Below are 14,171 nucleotides of genomic sequence, written 5' to 3'. Positions count from 1 at the left end.
GAGTATATTGATGGAAATGCAATATAATATATATAATTATGTCTTGAAAAGTGTTTAAACATCTTACATAATGAAGCGTTGTGTTTTTATTACCTTAGAATGAGCTATTTCTATCTTCACACACCGCGGGTCCCCTTACATGGAATTCCCCATGTTGTTTCTACAGTAGCCCTAAACGGACAAACTGCTAGAGCGCATTTCGTAAATATAATGACAGGAAAAGAAGTAAAAACATCTTAGTGCCATAGTGCTTTGAATGGGAGGGGGAGCGGTGGAGTGAGCCGTGGTTTGCAATTTGCAACCTCATGCTATGCGCAAAAGTTTACTGACTGGTCCCCCAGATTCATTGTTTTCAAAGAAGATATAAAATATAAGATATTTATGTTCTTTAGCGGTTTCACAATGTGATTTTTACAGTGTTTTTTATTCATTTTTTATAAAATGTATTTATGCAATGTATTTTTGCTATACTAAATGTTTGGGAAAAGAAACAGCATAACGAAATGTCTTGTTTTCAGGTTACTTGACTGTTTATATGTGAGAATAAATCATGGTGGTTCGTTTATGATTTATTTCTATATTTAAATCCATCTAATGCCATCTGTATATGTGATACAAGTAAAAATTTTAGTTGCGAAAGGCCAAATTTACAAAGCTTTCTTTCTAAAGACAGCTGCCACTGTATGAAGTCATTGTAATGCATTTTTACAAAATAGACAATGAATTTATTATTTATTAATTGTGTAAGTAATTTACCATAGTGTTGATGTAGTCTAACTATGATTTTTGTAGTTAAACCATAGATGATATTGCTAAGAGACGACCTCTCTCAGACTCATCTCACGTTAACATCTTAAATGTTGAATTTTTACAAGGAACCTCTCCGACATGCCCATCTTCATAGGAAGGGGAAACACAAGAGCATGGTGCAAGATGAAACAATGAAACAATACAAAGAAACACACAACCCTGCTATTGAGAGGATGCATGGTTCATCTGTGTAATCTATGCAATGCGAATCCACATATATGCGCCGGTTTAGTTTAAGACAGGACTAGGCCTTTTGGAAAATGTGGATATTTAAGTCATTTTTAAAAACATACTTTACAGAAAAAATACATTAGGCTATAGGCTACTTTAGTTTGCATCTTGAGACAAAACTGCACGGATGTATTTTAAGATCTGGGACTATAGGCTTAAACTCTGTCAGGGAAACCTTCGCCCCATAACGTTTAGCACTGTGTTGTGTTTTTGTGATGCTCTGAATGCAATAAAACGAACAATCAGTAGGTGGCGACCTATCCTTACAAATAGGCATAAATTGCTTTCAAGGCAGCACAGTTGGGGTAAAACTATCTTCCTTTAAATATAATGCTGAAACTTGGCCAATGAGACATTTTGGTGTAGTTAGAAACATGTAGGCATGCAAAGCAATTGGAATCCATAATTGTTTATTCCATATTTAATATAAATCAGACTTTGCTTTTTATTTTTTTATTCAACAAAATATTGTAAATAATACAACAAATAAAAATGTAATGGACAAAAACTATATTTTGTTGCACAACCTTTAGAGTCAATCACTGCAAGCAAACGTTTTCTGTAGCTCTTAATGAGACTTCTGCACCTGTGAACAGGTAGTGTGGCCCACTCTTCCTGAGCAAACCGCTTCAGCTGTCTCAGGTGTGATGGGTGCCTTCTCCAGACTGCAACTTTCAACTCTGTCCATACATGTTCCATATGATTCAGATCAGGACTCATAGAATACCACTTCAGAATAGTCCAATGTTTTGTTCCTATCCATTCTTGGGTGATTTTAGCTGTGAGTTTTGGGTCATTATCCCAGATTTCATTGTGCCCTGCACAGACTCAAGGCACTCTGTGCCAGATGCAGCAAAGCAGCCCCAAAACACAACCGAGCCTCCATGTGTCACTGTGGGTTCACTTTATTTTGTCTGTGAACATAGAGCTGATGTGACTTGCCAAAAAGCTCGAGTTTTGACTCATCTGTCCAAAGGACATTCTCCCAGAAGGATTTGGGCTTGTCAATATGAATTTAGCAAATTCCAGTCTGGCTTCCTCCTGGGTCTTCTTCCATGGAGCCCACTTTTGCTCAAAAAGCGACGGCTGTTGCGATAAGAAACTCACGTACCTTCATCTTGGAGTTTAGCTTGCATTTGTTTGGCAGTTATCCTTGGTTCTTTTTCTATCATTCCCACTATCGTTCTGTTCCATCAGGGGTGGATTTTCCTCTTGCGGTCGCGCCCAGGGAGGTTGGCTACAATTCCATGGACCTTAAACTTCTTAACAATATTTGCAACTGTTGTCACAGGAACATCAAGCTTCTTGGAGATGGTCTTGTAGTCTTGCTTGTCTACTATTTTCTTTCTGACCTCCGCAGACAGCTCTATACTTTGCTTTCTCTGGTCCATGTTCAGTGTGGTGCGCACAATGATACCAAACAGCACAGTGGCTACTTTTCTCCGTTTAAATAGGCTGAATGACTGATGACAAGATTGGAAACGTGTGTGATACTAAAGAAAGAAACGAATTAGTTTGAAATATCACTAATCCAATGATGTCTTATCCAACAAATGTGTCCGGGCCATTCTAGAATATCTTTGTAGAATAAGCAATAATTCATCCCTTTCCACAGCTTCTTTATTCTCTGAAATACCAAAGGCTTTTAATTTCATCACTCTTCAGGATGAATGAAGCCTTATTTCAATGAGCTGTAAGGGTACCAACACATTTAAGCACGTGTGTATATAATAGAGACGAATTCCTTGATGTGGCGTTAATTCTCATGTTTTCAACCCACTCCAATGAGCTGAATCTACACGCCCATCTGACAGCTCCACCAGCCCCGCCTTGACAATCTGCTTCAACTCCATCTAAGTTTTTCACAGTGCACGGAAGGATTCAGTTTCTGTCTTCTATACGGAAAACCTCCTTCGAGATGCTGAACTCCTGATTGACAGCGAGAGCGCACGGACGCGACGCTTCACCTGCGATGTTTGGCGACACGAGCAGCGCGACGCTTTGATCTCGAAACCCGTGGCGTTATAGAGTCACTCTCATCCACATCATGCAGAATGGACGAGGACACAGACATCGAGTTTAAAACCACTGGATCCTCGCTGTTAAATCCGCTGAGTGATCTGGTGGGAGTTCCTCTGGATCAGGTCAGTGATTCGTCCTGGAAAACTTCATCTTTTAGGTTCCTTATGTTATGGTGTAACTGTTCTTTATTTGTAAGACATCGCCCCAAAAGTGTCATACTGTCATGTAGCAAAGGCTATTAGATGTTGGGTTGGATGGATCCAGACAGAACTTTCTAAAAGAAGGCAGTGTGTAACTGTAACAACTTTTCATCTGGTGTCATTGGAGCTTATCAATTGGTTCTGTTTATATTCTTTTCACGTGTTATGATTATTATGTATTTTAGGATATATTAAGCCTGTTATGCCCTCCTCTCTTGTACAGGTGAATTTCATTGCATGTCAGGTGTTTGGACTGGCAGCTGCAGTCTGGTTTCGTCTGTATCTCACTCCTCAGTTCACCACACCTGAGGTCAGACATGCCGTCGCTGCTCTCCTCGGAGCTTCATTCATCATGTTCTGCTTTGGCTGGTAAGACCGGTCCTGCGGTCTTTAAGGTTTTCAAATTCATTAATGTAAATGTATACATGGTAAAATATCAACTTATGTGATGGTAATAACTTATACAACATTTATTTGTTTGTTTAGATGCAAACATATAACTATCCAAAAATATATTTGGAAACATTTCACGCTAGTCAGTCTTTCCCTCCACCACCTGTTGATCTTAATACAGTAGTCAACTATTATTTTACAATTCATAATGAAGAGGAAGTGACATCACTTGTATCATCATGCATAATATATCCATCCCATGCAACCTATTACATCAATTCTATTGCTGTGCATTGAATGTTTATTAAAGGCCCTGTTCTTTCTTTTTGCTTATGTTTTTGGGGTGTTTAACAATAGATGTTCATGTTTCTAATTTAAAAAACGCTTTATATTTCAAGTCTATTGTTTCCTGCTATGGCGACTGAATGGCGTCAGACCGGTTATATTATTTAACACTAATAACAGAAGCGTTAGTTTTGCCTTTTTATATTGGACCCGAGTTGGATAATAAAACAAGGAGATTGACCTGCAGACATATGCAAGCAGGACTTCAAAGGACGTTTCATAGAAGTGTTTTAGAGGTTATGCGTACACACACACACACACACACACACACACACACACACACAAAATCAGTGTGTTACACAGAACAGCTTCCACAGCCGATGTTAAAGTCATGGATGTTTTTTGACTCTTGGTTATCCTAATGTGTGTCGCTGAATTCTTATTACCAGCTGTAGGACAGTGATGAAAGCTAAAGTAGTTTAGCGTGTATCGCAGTCAAATGTTTATAGTCTCTGAGAACCAAAAGCACCCGGAATAGTGACATCATGTACCCAGGAAGTAGAGGGCTGTAGTCCGATTCCAGCCGTTCTCTGTAATCCTTGAAAAGCGACTTCTGTTAAAGACATTATCTGGCTTGGCACTGAACTTTGAGTTTTATCATTTTGCAGGTATTGTTTATGCTCTAACAGCAACATTACACACTAACTAAAGGTTGAAAATGTGATCGCGCGGAATGGGACCTTTAAAGGATGCCACAAACTTATTAAGAGAGAAGCCGATTAAGTTTAAGGCTAAGGTTTATTTCATCCCGTCACAAGAATATCCCAGCTTGGTATTTCTAATGATGCCTTGGCCAAAAAAACAAGATTGTAATTATGTTAAAATCCTATATCAATTCTAGTGAATGTTCTTGCTTCGTCAGGTATGCCGTGCACGTCTTCATTTTGGTGTTGGCCTGCTATGGGATTATACTCAAAGCCAGTATCCACAATGTTCACAGGTGAGTAATTCCTCATTGCCTTCCAGTTGCTTTACAGGACGGGTGGGTGTCTTTTTTTAGGTTGCGCTTAGTGATGGTATCAGACAGGAAACAAGTCCTGTAGGACCTGTCTTGAACTGTTTTACAGCTTTCTCCAATTTTCGTGACGGAGTTGGTGGTGACCTTTTGTTTTGTGCATGACCCCTAAAGAAAGAATTTCAAAACCGGTATACCAACAGAAAGCAGATTAAAATAACAGTATATTGGCAAGGTCAACCCTACTGCTTTTGTATGTGTATTAAGGTATAAAATTGATGTCATCACCTCCTTTTCATACTGTATATAATCAGAAGTTTTTTATGTTTTGTCACCACAAAACGATTCATTACGCTCGCATTAGAGTTTTGCACTCTTGAAGTCTATAAAGAGGCTTTGATCATGACCATTTGCATTGGTTTACCCATTTACTAGGAGCTCAGCATGCTTCTGTGAAACCCTGAAATACTTTCTGCTCTTATTCCAGGTACACAATGGTCTTATCGATCGGATACCTCACAATTTGCCAAGTGAGCCGAGTCATCATATTCAACTATGGAATATTGTCCACCGACTTCTCAGGGTGAGGAATTTATCCGGTAGTCTGCTGTCCTTTTGTATTCATCATGTTAATCCTTAGGTATGTGTTTGAACATATGCAAATGACTCCATGGGTAGTGGTTATAAAAGAGCATGGGGTTTCGGTCAAATGTGATGAAATTTTGTTTGGGTCCCCCGCCCCTTACAAAATTGTAGCAATAAGCTGTAGGGCGTCAAATGGTTGAGTAATGGTACCTTAGACCAACCGAAGAGATTTATGGGTAGTGGGAAGGCACTTTTTGAAGAATTGTGGTCAGTTGAAGAGTCAATGCTGAAAATAGACCAGAAACCACATTCTGAACTGTGACTGAACTGTGCTCTTTACTCTCAGTTGTGTCCGATAAGATTTTAAACAAAGAAAATCATTCTTCAATATCATTAGCGGGGCACAGCCCATGAAGGGAGATAAAGGATGCAGTATATTTTTGTTAAATGTTTTACTGTGGCGAGATTAAACCTCATTTATCAATCACTTATCTCATATTCCAAGTTACAAACTCTGTCTCGCACATGAAAAATCTCCCGTCTACGTCTGTGTTGATCTGGCCACTCCTCGAGGTTTGGCTTAGTTTCTTATCTGCGAGTTGTTTCCGTTGGCTGTTGATGTGGTCCAGTCACAGCCCTCAGACGGGCGTTTGTCCCTCACCGAGGCTCGAGTTTGACCAGCTGAATCCTATTAGCTAGTTTTCTGCCAGTTTATTTGTCGTTTCTTTCCCTCCATCAGCAGCCTCTTGTTCCATTTCTCATGGATACTGCCGTTCTCTGCATTCCAGACACGACGTCATGCCGTTGAGTGCTGACAGGGTTATTTCCTTTCAATGAGGGGGTGATTTGCCAAGCATGATTTTAACAGCATCATCCAATTACCTATATTTAGAGATGTTTAGATTGTCTTGTTCCTGATGGAAAAACTGTCTAAAAAGGTTTAAACCCTAAACATACAACACAGAGAAAACTTTGGCTGTGATGTTTCACTGGCACGTTCTTTTACTGTGCCACCCGCCATGCCAATTCTGGCCTGTGCCAAACACGACCAACGTCACGTGACCCCTGTCGCACAAAGTCAGCAGTATGCAGGCAGGACAGAGAGCATACTATTTGCCCACCTATTACTGCAAATCAACCCACAGTAGCGTGAGAGGTCACAAACGAGTCACGGCTGGGCCGAGTTTGCTCTTTTTGTCATTGATGGAACCTAAAAATTTGAGATTTGTGAAGAAAAATGTAGGATATCTGCTCTCAACAAAAAAAGGGGCACCCATGACTTTTAATGGCAGCATTGAGGTATAGAGAACATGTGACCTTTTTAGACAAATTTACTGATGTTTATACCCCTGGAAATGTTATCACATAAAGCATTTCGGCAAATAAGGATCATTCATAATAATGATGAAATGTGTGTAGGGATTCAACATGTCGTGTACTGGGGTGTGGTTTAGTTTTAGCAAAAACAAATGCCAGTTACCATAGCCACCCATTTACTATTGGGAAAACAAAGAGAAATTTCCTACTGGACCAATAAAAAATACAGAATTTGATCAGTAGTTATATAACAGTATATCAGTAAACTACATTTTCAAAGTAAATGATGTTAAAGATAACATTATCATCTGATTCAAATAAAAGATGATTCAAAACTATCTAAAGCTTTTCTTTATGTGACCCTGGATCACTAAACCAGTCTTAAGTAGCATGAGAACAGTTGTTTTAATAGCCAGAAATACATTGTACGGGTCAAAATAGAAAGGTAAAGGTAGTAAAGATCATGTTCCATAAGGATATTTTGTACATGCTCAACTGTAAATATATCAAAACTTACATATAAAGAAACTTTGACTTATAATTATAATTTAAGACTTGGGACAGATATTGAGCTTTTATGAAAGACTTGTGAATATGTTTGCTGTGTGTTTTTAGCAATTGAGTCAAACTATCTTCAAAAGCTATAGCTTTAGTCTACAAATGTGGCTGAAACCACATTTAAAGTAAAACTGTGTTTCATTTACATTTAGTCATTTAGCAGACGCTTTTATCCAAAGCGACTTACAAAGAGTTCAGGGAGCAATAATTTATATGTCATAAAAGAGCAATAGTACAATAGTTACTAGTTTTTAACAAAAGCTGGACCACTACCTGTTGAGAGAAGAGAGAATGTTAGTCTAGTTAGTTTTTTTTTCATTTGTATGTCAAATGAAAATCTTTTACAAGTTGTTTGTGATGTAAAAGATGCTCTGTATGTTGTGAATTTATCTTACATGTCTCCTCTAAATTTCAGGCCTTTAATGATCATTACACAAAAGATCACCTTACTGGCTTTTCAGGTGCACGATGGTGAGAAATAATTTCTCCTGTCTAATCTAAAATACAATGTATCTAAAATACAATGACATTAATGTGTTATATACCGCATGTATAACTTTCAGTTAAGGAAACACTCATTGTTTTTCAATGTTTCAGGGATGTGTCAAAAGCAGGAGAAACTTACAGAAGATCAGAGGCGGCTGGCAGTAAAGTATGAATACTTAACGCTCTTATTTTAACAGTAATGGCAAATAATTGTTCGCATATAATCAGATCAAATTCTCCATATCACTGCTGTCTTCCATAACTTTTGGCCATATTTAGTGATTTTTATTTTGGCCATAAAACCTTATTATGTTTGGTCTCAGGGTTTTGCAATTATTGCATCAATAAAAAGAATCAACAAGTTGTCAACTTAGTTTTTTTGGCTGTTTGGCCATAATCTGTAGAATCTAAAAAAATGTACCAGATTTTAGTTTGTTAATATTAAGTATTTTATAATTTAATTTATACATCGAGATTTTCATCTCAGAATTTAAATATAAATGTAATATAATAGCAGAATGCACATTGCTTTAAAAGAAAAACGAGTCAAACAGATGAAACAATAATAAATAAACACAAAACTTTGACCTAAGAACTCAAATACTGTGTCCGTCAACTTCCTTTCAATGTTTAGGATTAAAACATATTTTATTTAATGTATGCAATGTTCTACATGATGCAGATGTTTCTTGGTGGACATCAGTAATTGTTTCCATTCAGTGTTATTCAAGAACAAGCCTCATTCCGCATTGTGAATCTATAATCTCCATTTACAGCTCGAAGCCATCGCTGTTGAAGTACCTCAGCTACAATATAAATTTCCTGAGCATCCTGGTTGGGCCTTGCAGTAACTATAAGGACTACATAGAGTTCATAGAGGGCCATCATGTCCAGGCCAGACTAAGAAGAGTTAAAGACAGCAGCTCGCAGCAGAATGGCTGGGTCAAAGTGCCCGAACCGTCGCCTGTGGTAAAACAGATTCATCCAACCGATTCCCTTAGAAAGAAAGACCAGTCACACTGGCTCAAAAACAAATTAAGAGTAAACGGTTCTGGAGAATAGCAGGTTTATGCTGGTATATGTGGTTAGGCAATTCACGTCTAAGTAAATGTAATGATATAGAAACAGCAAAAAATTAACTCTGTCCCTTTAAATTTGTGTCATGCTTCATTTGTTTGTCCTTGTTGTAATATTGGACAAACAGTTGTCATGATCAAACCCTCAATTGCATGAACTGTCAAGGTTTCTGTGGTTATGTGAATTAACAGCAGTGGCACCACATTGTCATGCATATTTCCCAGAGTGCTTCTGGTTTCGGCGTTCATTTCCTCCATTGAGATAAATGACTACTGTTCTTTCACAGAGGGCTGTCATTAATAAGCTTCTGGTGTGCGTTGGCTGTCTGCTGTGGTTCTTCATCATCACCAAAGCATTCCCCATAACCTACAACGTGGACCCGCAATTCATCAGCGAGGCCTCGTTCATAACCAGACTGGCCTACGCCTTCATTTCCATCCAGGCAGCCAGACCCAAGTTCTACTTTGCGTGGACCCTCGGTAAGCGGACGGGAGAAGTGGATTGTTACCAGAGACGGAGACAGAGACACACTGGCTCAACTGTTCACGTTTTCTTTTGTGCTATTCAGTGTAGGCAGAAACACAAGATCGACACATAAGAGTGTGCGATGATTCTACCACCAATTCTTGGATATCAGGGTTTTAATGATCACAGGGAAAACAAATCTATGTGGGAAGCGTGTAAAAAAAGAACTGGTACGCTACTGGTTCAATAAACTTCCATATGGTTTGATTTACAGCGGATGCCATTCATAATGCAGCGGGGTATGGAATCAGCGGCACGGATGAGAATGGAAAAGTGTCCTGGGACCTCGTCTCCAACGTTTACATCTGGAAGATAGAGGTTTGTTCACTACTGCAGTTTTTTTTTGTATTGTGGAGCTTCAATATCAACATTTTGTCAAATATATTGTTTCACATCAGTAAAAACAATGTTTTTTCCCCGCAGACTGCGACGAGTTTAAAATCATTTATTGACAGCTGGAATATACAGACTGCTTTGTGGCTAAAAAGGTGCATTTTAATTTTATGCATAACAGAATAAAGTGATGCATCGCTAGTCATCTTTTCTGATATTTATTACCGTTATTAACAGTCTGCTCGGTTATTTCACATGTTTTCCTGTGCTTTGCCTAGCGTGTGTTACGATCGAGCTCCGTATTACCGCACGGCCCTCACATTTGTGCTGTCGGCCATCTGGCACGGAGTTTACCCAGGATACTACTTTACTTTCATCTCAGCGGTACCCATCACCTTTGCAGCTCGCGCTGTGAGTCTCGCACATACACATTTGCTTTCGTATCATATTGTTTTTATACTGAGCTTTTCTCTACCTTGACCCTTACAAAACATTGTTTTTACTTAGTCATTAAAACATTGTTTGTATTGTGGAGACCCCTGATTCCTATTGTTTTCATATACAGCCTATTTATATTTACTTTAGACTAGCCATAGATGTAAACACTTAACATTTTTAGAATGTAAGAGGAACATACATTTTCTTTATGAACACTTTCAATGTCCACAAAATAAAGTTCGGTCAGATTTTGCTCAATTCAATGTGCCGTTGGACTGGTTGCACTGCATTTTCTGTTCTCTCTCATTCTCTCGGCATCTGTTTCCGTTTCCCGACTGGGCAGACATACAAGTGTTACACACTGACTCATGAATGAATGTCAGATGACTCGTTTATCAGTATTTATTCTCAGCCACACCTGTGAACTACTCCCACATTACCCCCTTTTCTTTTGCTTGGATGTTATCAGGTGCGCAGAAACTTCCGGCAGTATTTCTTGTCCTCCCACCAGCTCAAGTTGTGTTACGATGTGGTGACCTGGGCCGCCACTCAGCTGACTATCTGCTACATTGTAATGCCTTTCCTTCTGCTAGCAGTGGAGCCCACAGTGATGTATTACAGGTACAGTGTCTATTCGGCTAGTATGGCAGAAAGCAATTCTAATGGTAGACGGACAAAAACAAGCACATTCAATGTTATTCAGAAAAGCAGAAAGTGTTTTGATTTTCCTCTTTTTACTAACATTCGAACATTAAAGGGATATTTCACCAAAAATAACAATTCTGTCATTATTTAGTTATTTAGCAGACGATCCTTTATCCAAAGGTACTTGAGGTGAAACAACACAAGAACAACATTTGTTTGGATCACCTTTGAGTTTTTGTATTTGTTCTGATGTTGTACATAGAGAAAGATATCTGGTTATAATGCTTATAACCAAACCTGTCTTGGCCACCACTGACTCCCAGAGTTTATCATTTTTATAGTTGGACAGCAAACATTTCTGGGGCACTTTTGACTGCCATCGTCATTTTTCCTACTATGGTAGTCAATGGGATCCAAGAACTGTTTGGTTACAAGCATTCGTCCAGATATCTTTCTCTGTGTTCAACCAAACAAAGAAATATACGCAGGTTTGGAACAACTAGAGAGTGAGTAAATTATGACAGAATTATCATTTATGGGTGAAGTATCCCTTGAAAATAGGATAAAAAACGGCAAAAATAAAAACAGAATTTAGACTAGTTACCTTAAGAATCCAGAGATATTGCTGTTCATACTTTTTCATGAGATCAGTTTTCCGTTTAAGGTGACGAAAAGGTCATAGACAACAGCAAAAAAAACAACAACTTAAAATATGCGGAATATTCTACAGGTGTAACTCTTGAACATGAAAGCAATAAAAAAAGAACGCGTTTGACACGGGAAAATGGATGGTAGGCCTGTCATGGACAATTTAGGATGAGAAATGTGTGTAATTGTGATGAGAGTAATGTCACAATGCCAAAAGTCATAATGGTCCTCAGGAAATACTTTTTATAGAAAATATTTAAATATATAATTAAAGCTTAAATGTCTTTCTAGTCAGAGAAAATGCTGCTTTACGATTGTAGCTTGTGCATTTAATTTGATCTCCGCGTGTCCTCTGCGTTCCTCAGGTCGATGTACTTTCATGTGCATATCATCAGCGTTCTGGCTATGATCCTCTTACCCAGCAAACCCAGGGGCTCCGGGACTCTAAGGACTCTAAGCCATGCCCGGCACTCCAACAATAACCTGAAGGTGGACTGAATGCCTCGAATGTGTGTGCGTGGACGGAGAGCAGAGGCATGGGCAGACAAAGGCCACTTTGTGTGATGCACATACAAAGAGCTCTGCTGGGCCTTCGCTCGCTGGCAGAGCGGCACTGAGGCGTTGCACATACACATCACACTCACACACATAGCGTAACATCCCATTCAAACAGACACACACTTGCTGGAGCAACGGTTCACAGGCACAGATCAGGTTCTGGACTGGCTGGCTTTCAGCGAGGCCGTACTGTTCCTGCGCTGCACGCGGTACGAATGGAAGCCAGTATGTGACACCGTTACGAAGTAAATGAATGCGGCCCTTGATTCAGGGTCTCACAGTGCTAGAGCCGTGAAAGTGTCCCTAGTTAATGCCACCTCATTTATTCCGGGTACAGCTGTGTGAGGTCTTTATACTGACGTTGAAGAATGTTTTTTTATATGTTTTGTTGTTGAATTTTTAATACCTTGGTTTTGTATTGTTGAGATGTGCATTTTGAGGATGTGAAACGGCAATGCGGTACTGAACGGCTATGAATGAACATACTATTGCAAATGTCAACTGAACAACTAATCGAACATGCAGGCTTCAGTTATTAGTATTACATGTGTTTGAATGTGATACCTAAATAAAATCATTTCTCGAATGAATTCTTGGGAATTGAACATTGTAACAAAGTTCCATAAAAGGGAAGGAAGGAGGCGGGAACTGGCGAACCTTAAACAAACTTTAATCAAATCAAATAAACAATAACACGGAAGTAAAATGCCTCAAGAACATAAATACAAACTTAACAAATGTCCAGGCCCGGTCCTCTCTCGTCAACAGTCCTGCCGCTCGTCCTCTTAAGCTCCCAATCTCTGTGAGATATGCGGGACCGGTGCGCGCACAGCTGATTCCAACTAATACTCATGCCACCGGCCCCATCATTTAAAATTTTAAATGAAAAACTGAGTTTCTTTTGGCTCTAAGTATCAATACGTTAGCCGTTTACATCTTAAAGAAATCATGCTTCGCTTCAGCTTCTCATCATATTTTTCAGCCCTTCAATCTAAACAATAGTGTCTGTCGCTGCTATTGGCAATTTTACAAGAGCAGGAGCCGCTGAGAATGTCGACCTTAATTTAACCCAAGCTGTCACTGGGGCCAGGCCCCGTACTAGACTGGGGGGCAATCACATATTCTGGTTGGGCGACATTATTCTAGTCATATACTCTACTACCTGGCCTGGTACCCTTTCAAAATGAACACATTTGCCCCTTATAAGTGCATATGTGTACATCAGAGGTACATATTTGTGCCAAATGCATACATATGTGTACCTTTATTAAAGATACAGCCTTTTTCAAGTTTAATAATGCCTCGAATGTATTTGCAGATTTATTCACACGTCATTGGGTCTTTAAGACATGAAAAACAGTGGGGTTTGTGTTGATTTATTTAAGATATGTCCATTTCTAGTTAAGATAGCTCTATCGTGCATCTTAGTCTTGGACTAACTTAAGCCCTGTCTGGGAAAACACCCTTAAATCTGTTGTTTTTATTATTAAACCTCACAAATTTCTCAAATGCATTCAAGCATCTGTACTGTAAGTTATTGCTTAATACCCATGCACATAACTTCCGTGGGCATTATATTCTGCAGGCAAACACCGTGAACGTGTGCTATTTTGTTCTTCTTTGTCCTACAATATAAACCTACAAGCTTTTGGTTATTAGCCCTGGTAGACTAATCCTAGACGTAATCACCCCAAACCATAATGACAGGTTGTGGTGAGAACCTGGATATAGGTGGGGTTTTAATTTATTACACACAGTGGACAAAAACTCACTCTGCGAGTTCAGCAAGGCTTTGTCTGGAGGAGCCTAAAAGACTACATGCATGTGACCCCGCCTACGACTACAACTCTCATCTCTGAATGGAAAATAAACGAATACACAGACCCCACGCTGTGGTCTCTATGTGCTGTTGTTTCTCCTGACAACCATCACACTCATGTTTATTTGTATTCACATCACTGGTCGCATAACTGCATGTTAAGCTTTCAGAAAGGTCTCACCTTGCATGTCAGTAGCCGAAAAACCAGTTCTGGGCTGTTTTGTCA

General features: G+C 39.2%; 1 protein-coding gene across 1 annotated transcript; it reads left to right on the top strand.

The window, feature by feature from the left end:
- Positions 1-1,932: 1,932 nt before the first annotated feature.
- Positions 1,933-12,714, top strand: mboat1 (membrane bound O-acyltransferase domain containing 1). Its single transcript, XM_079470440.1, has 13 exons — positions 1,933-3,185; positions 3,487-3,632; positions 4,864-4,941; positions 5,444-5,539; positions 7,832-7,887; positions 8,014-8,068; positions 8,679-8,871; positions 9,266-9,458; positions 9,719-9,822; positions 9,928-9,992; positions 10,116-10,248; positions 10,745-10,896; positions 11,934-12,714. The coding sequence occupies exons 1-13, from the start codon at positions 3,096-3,098 to the stop codon at positions 12,064-12,066; spliced, it is 1,494 nt and encodes a 497-aa protein (XP_079326566.1). The 5' UTR covers positions 1,933-3,095; the 3' UTR covers positions 12,067-12,714.
- Positions 12,715-14,171: the final 1,457 nt, after the last annotated feature.

This window comes from Barbatula barbatula (genome assembly GCF_947034865.1).
Source record: "Barbatula barbatula genome assembly, chromosome: 12".
In the NCBI taxonomy this organism is placed as follows: domain Eukaryota; kingdom Metazoa; phylum Chordata; class Actinopteri; order Cypriniformes; family Nemacheilidae; genus Barbatula; species Barbatula barbatula.
Note: the sequence above shows the minus strand (reverse complement) of the source record. Positions and strands in the feature narration are given on the sequence as shown.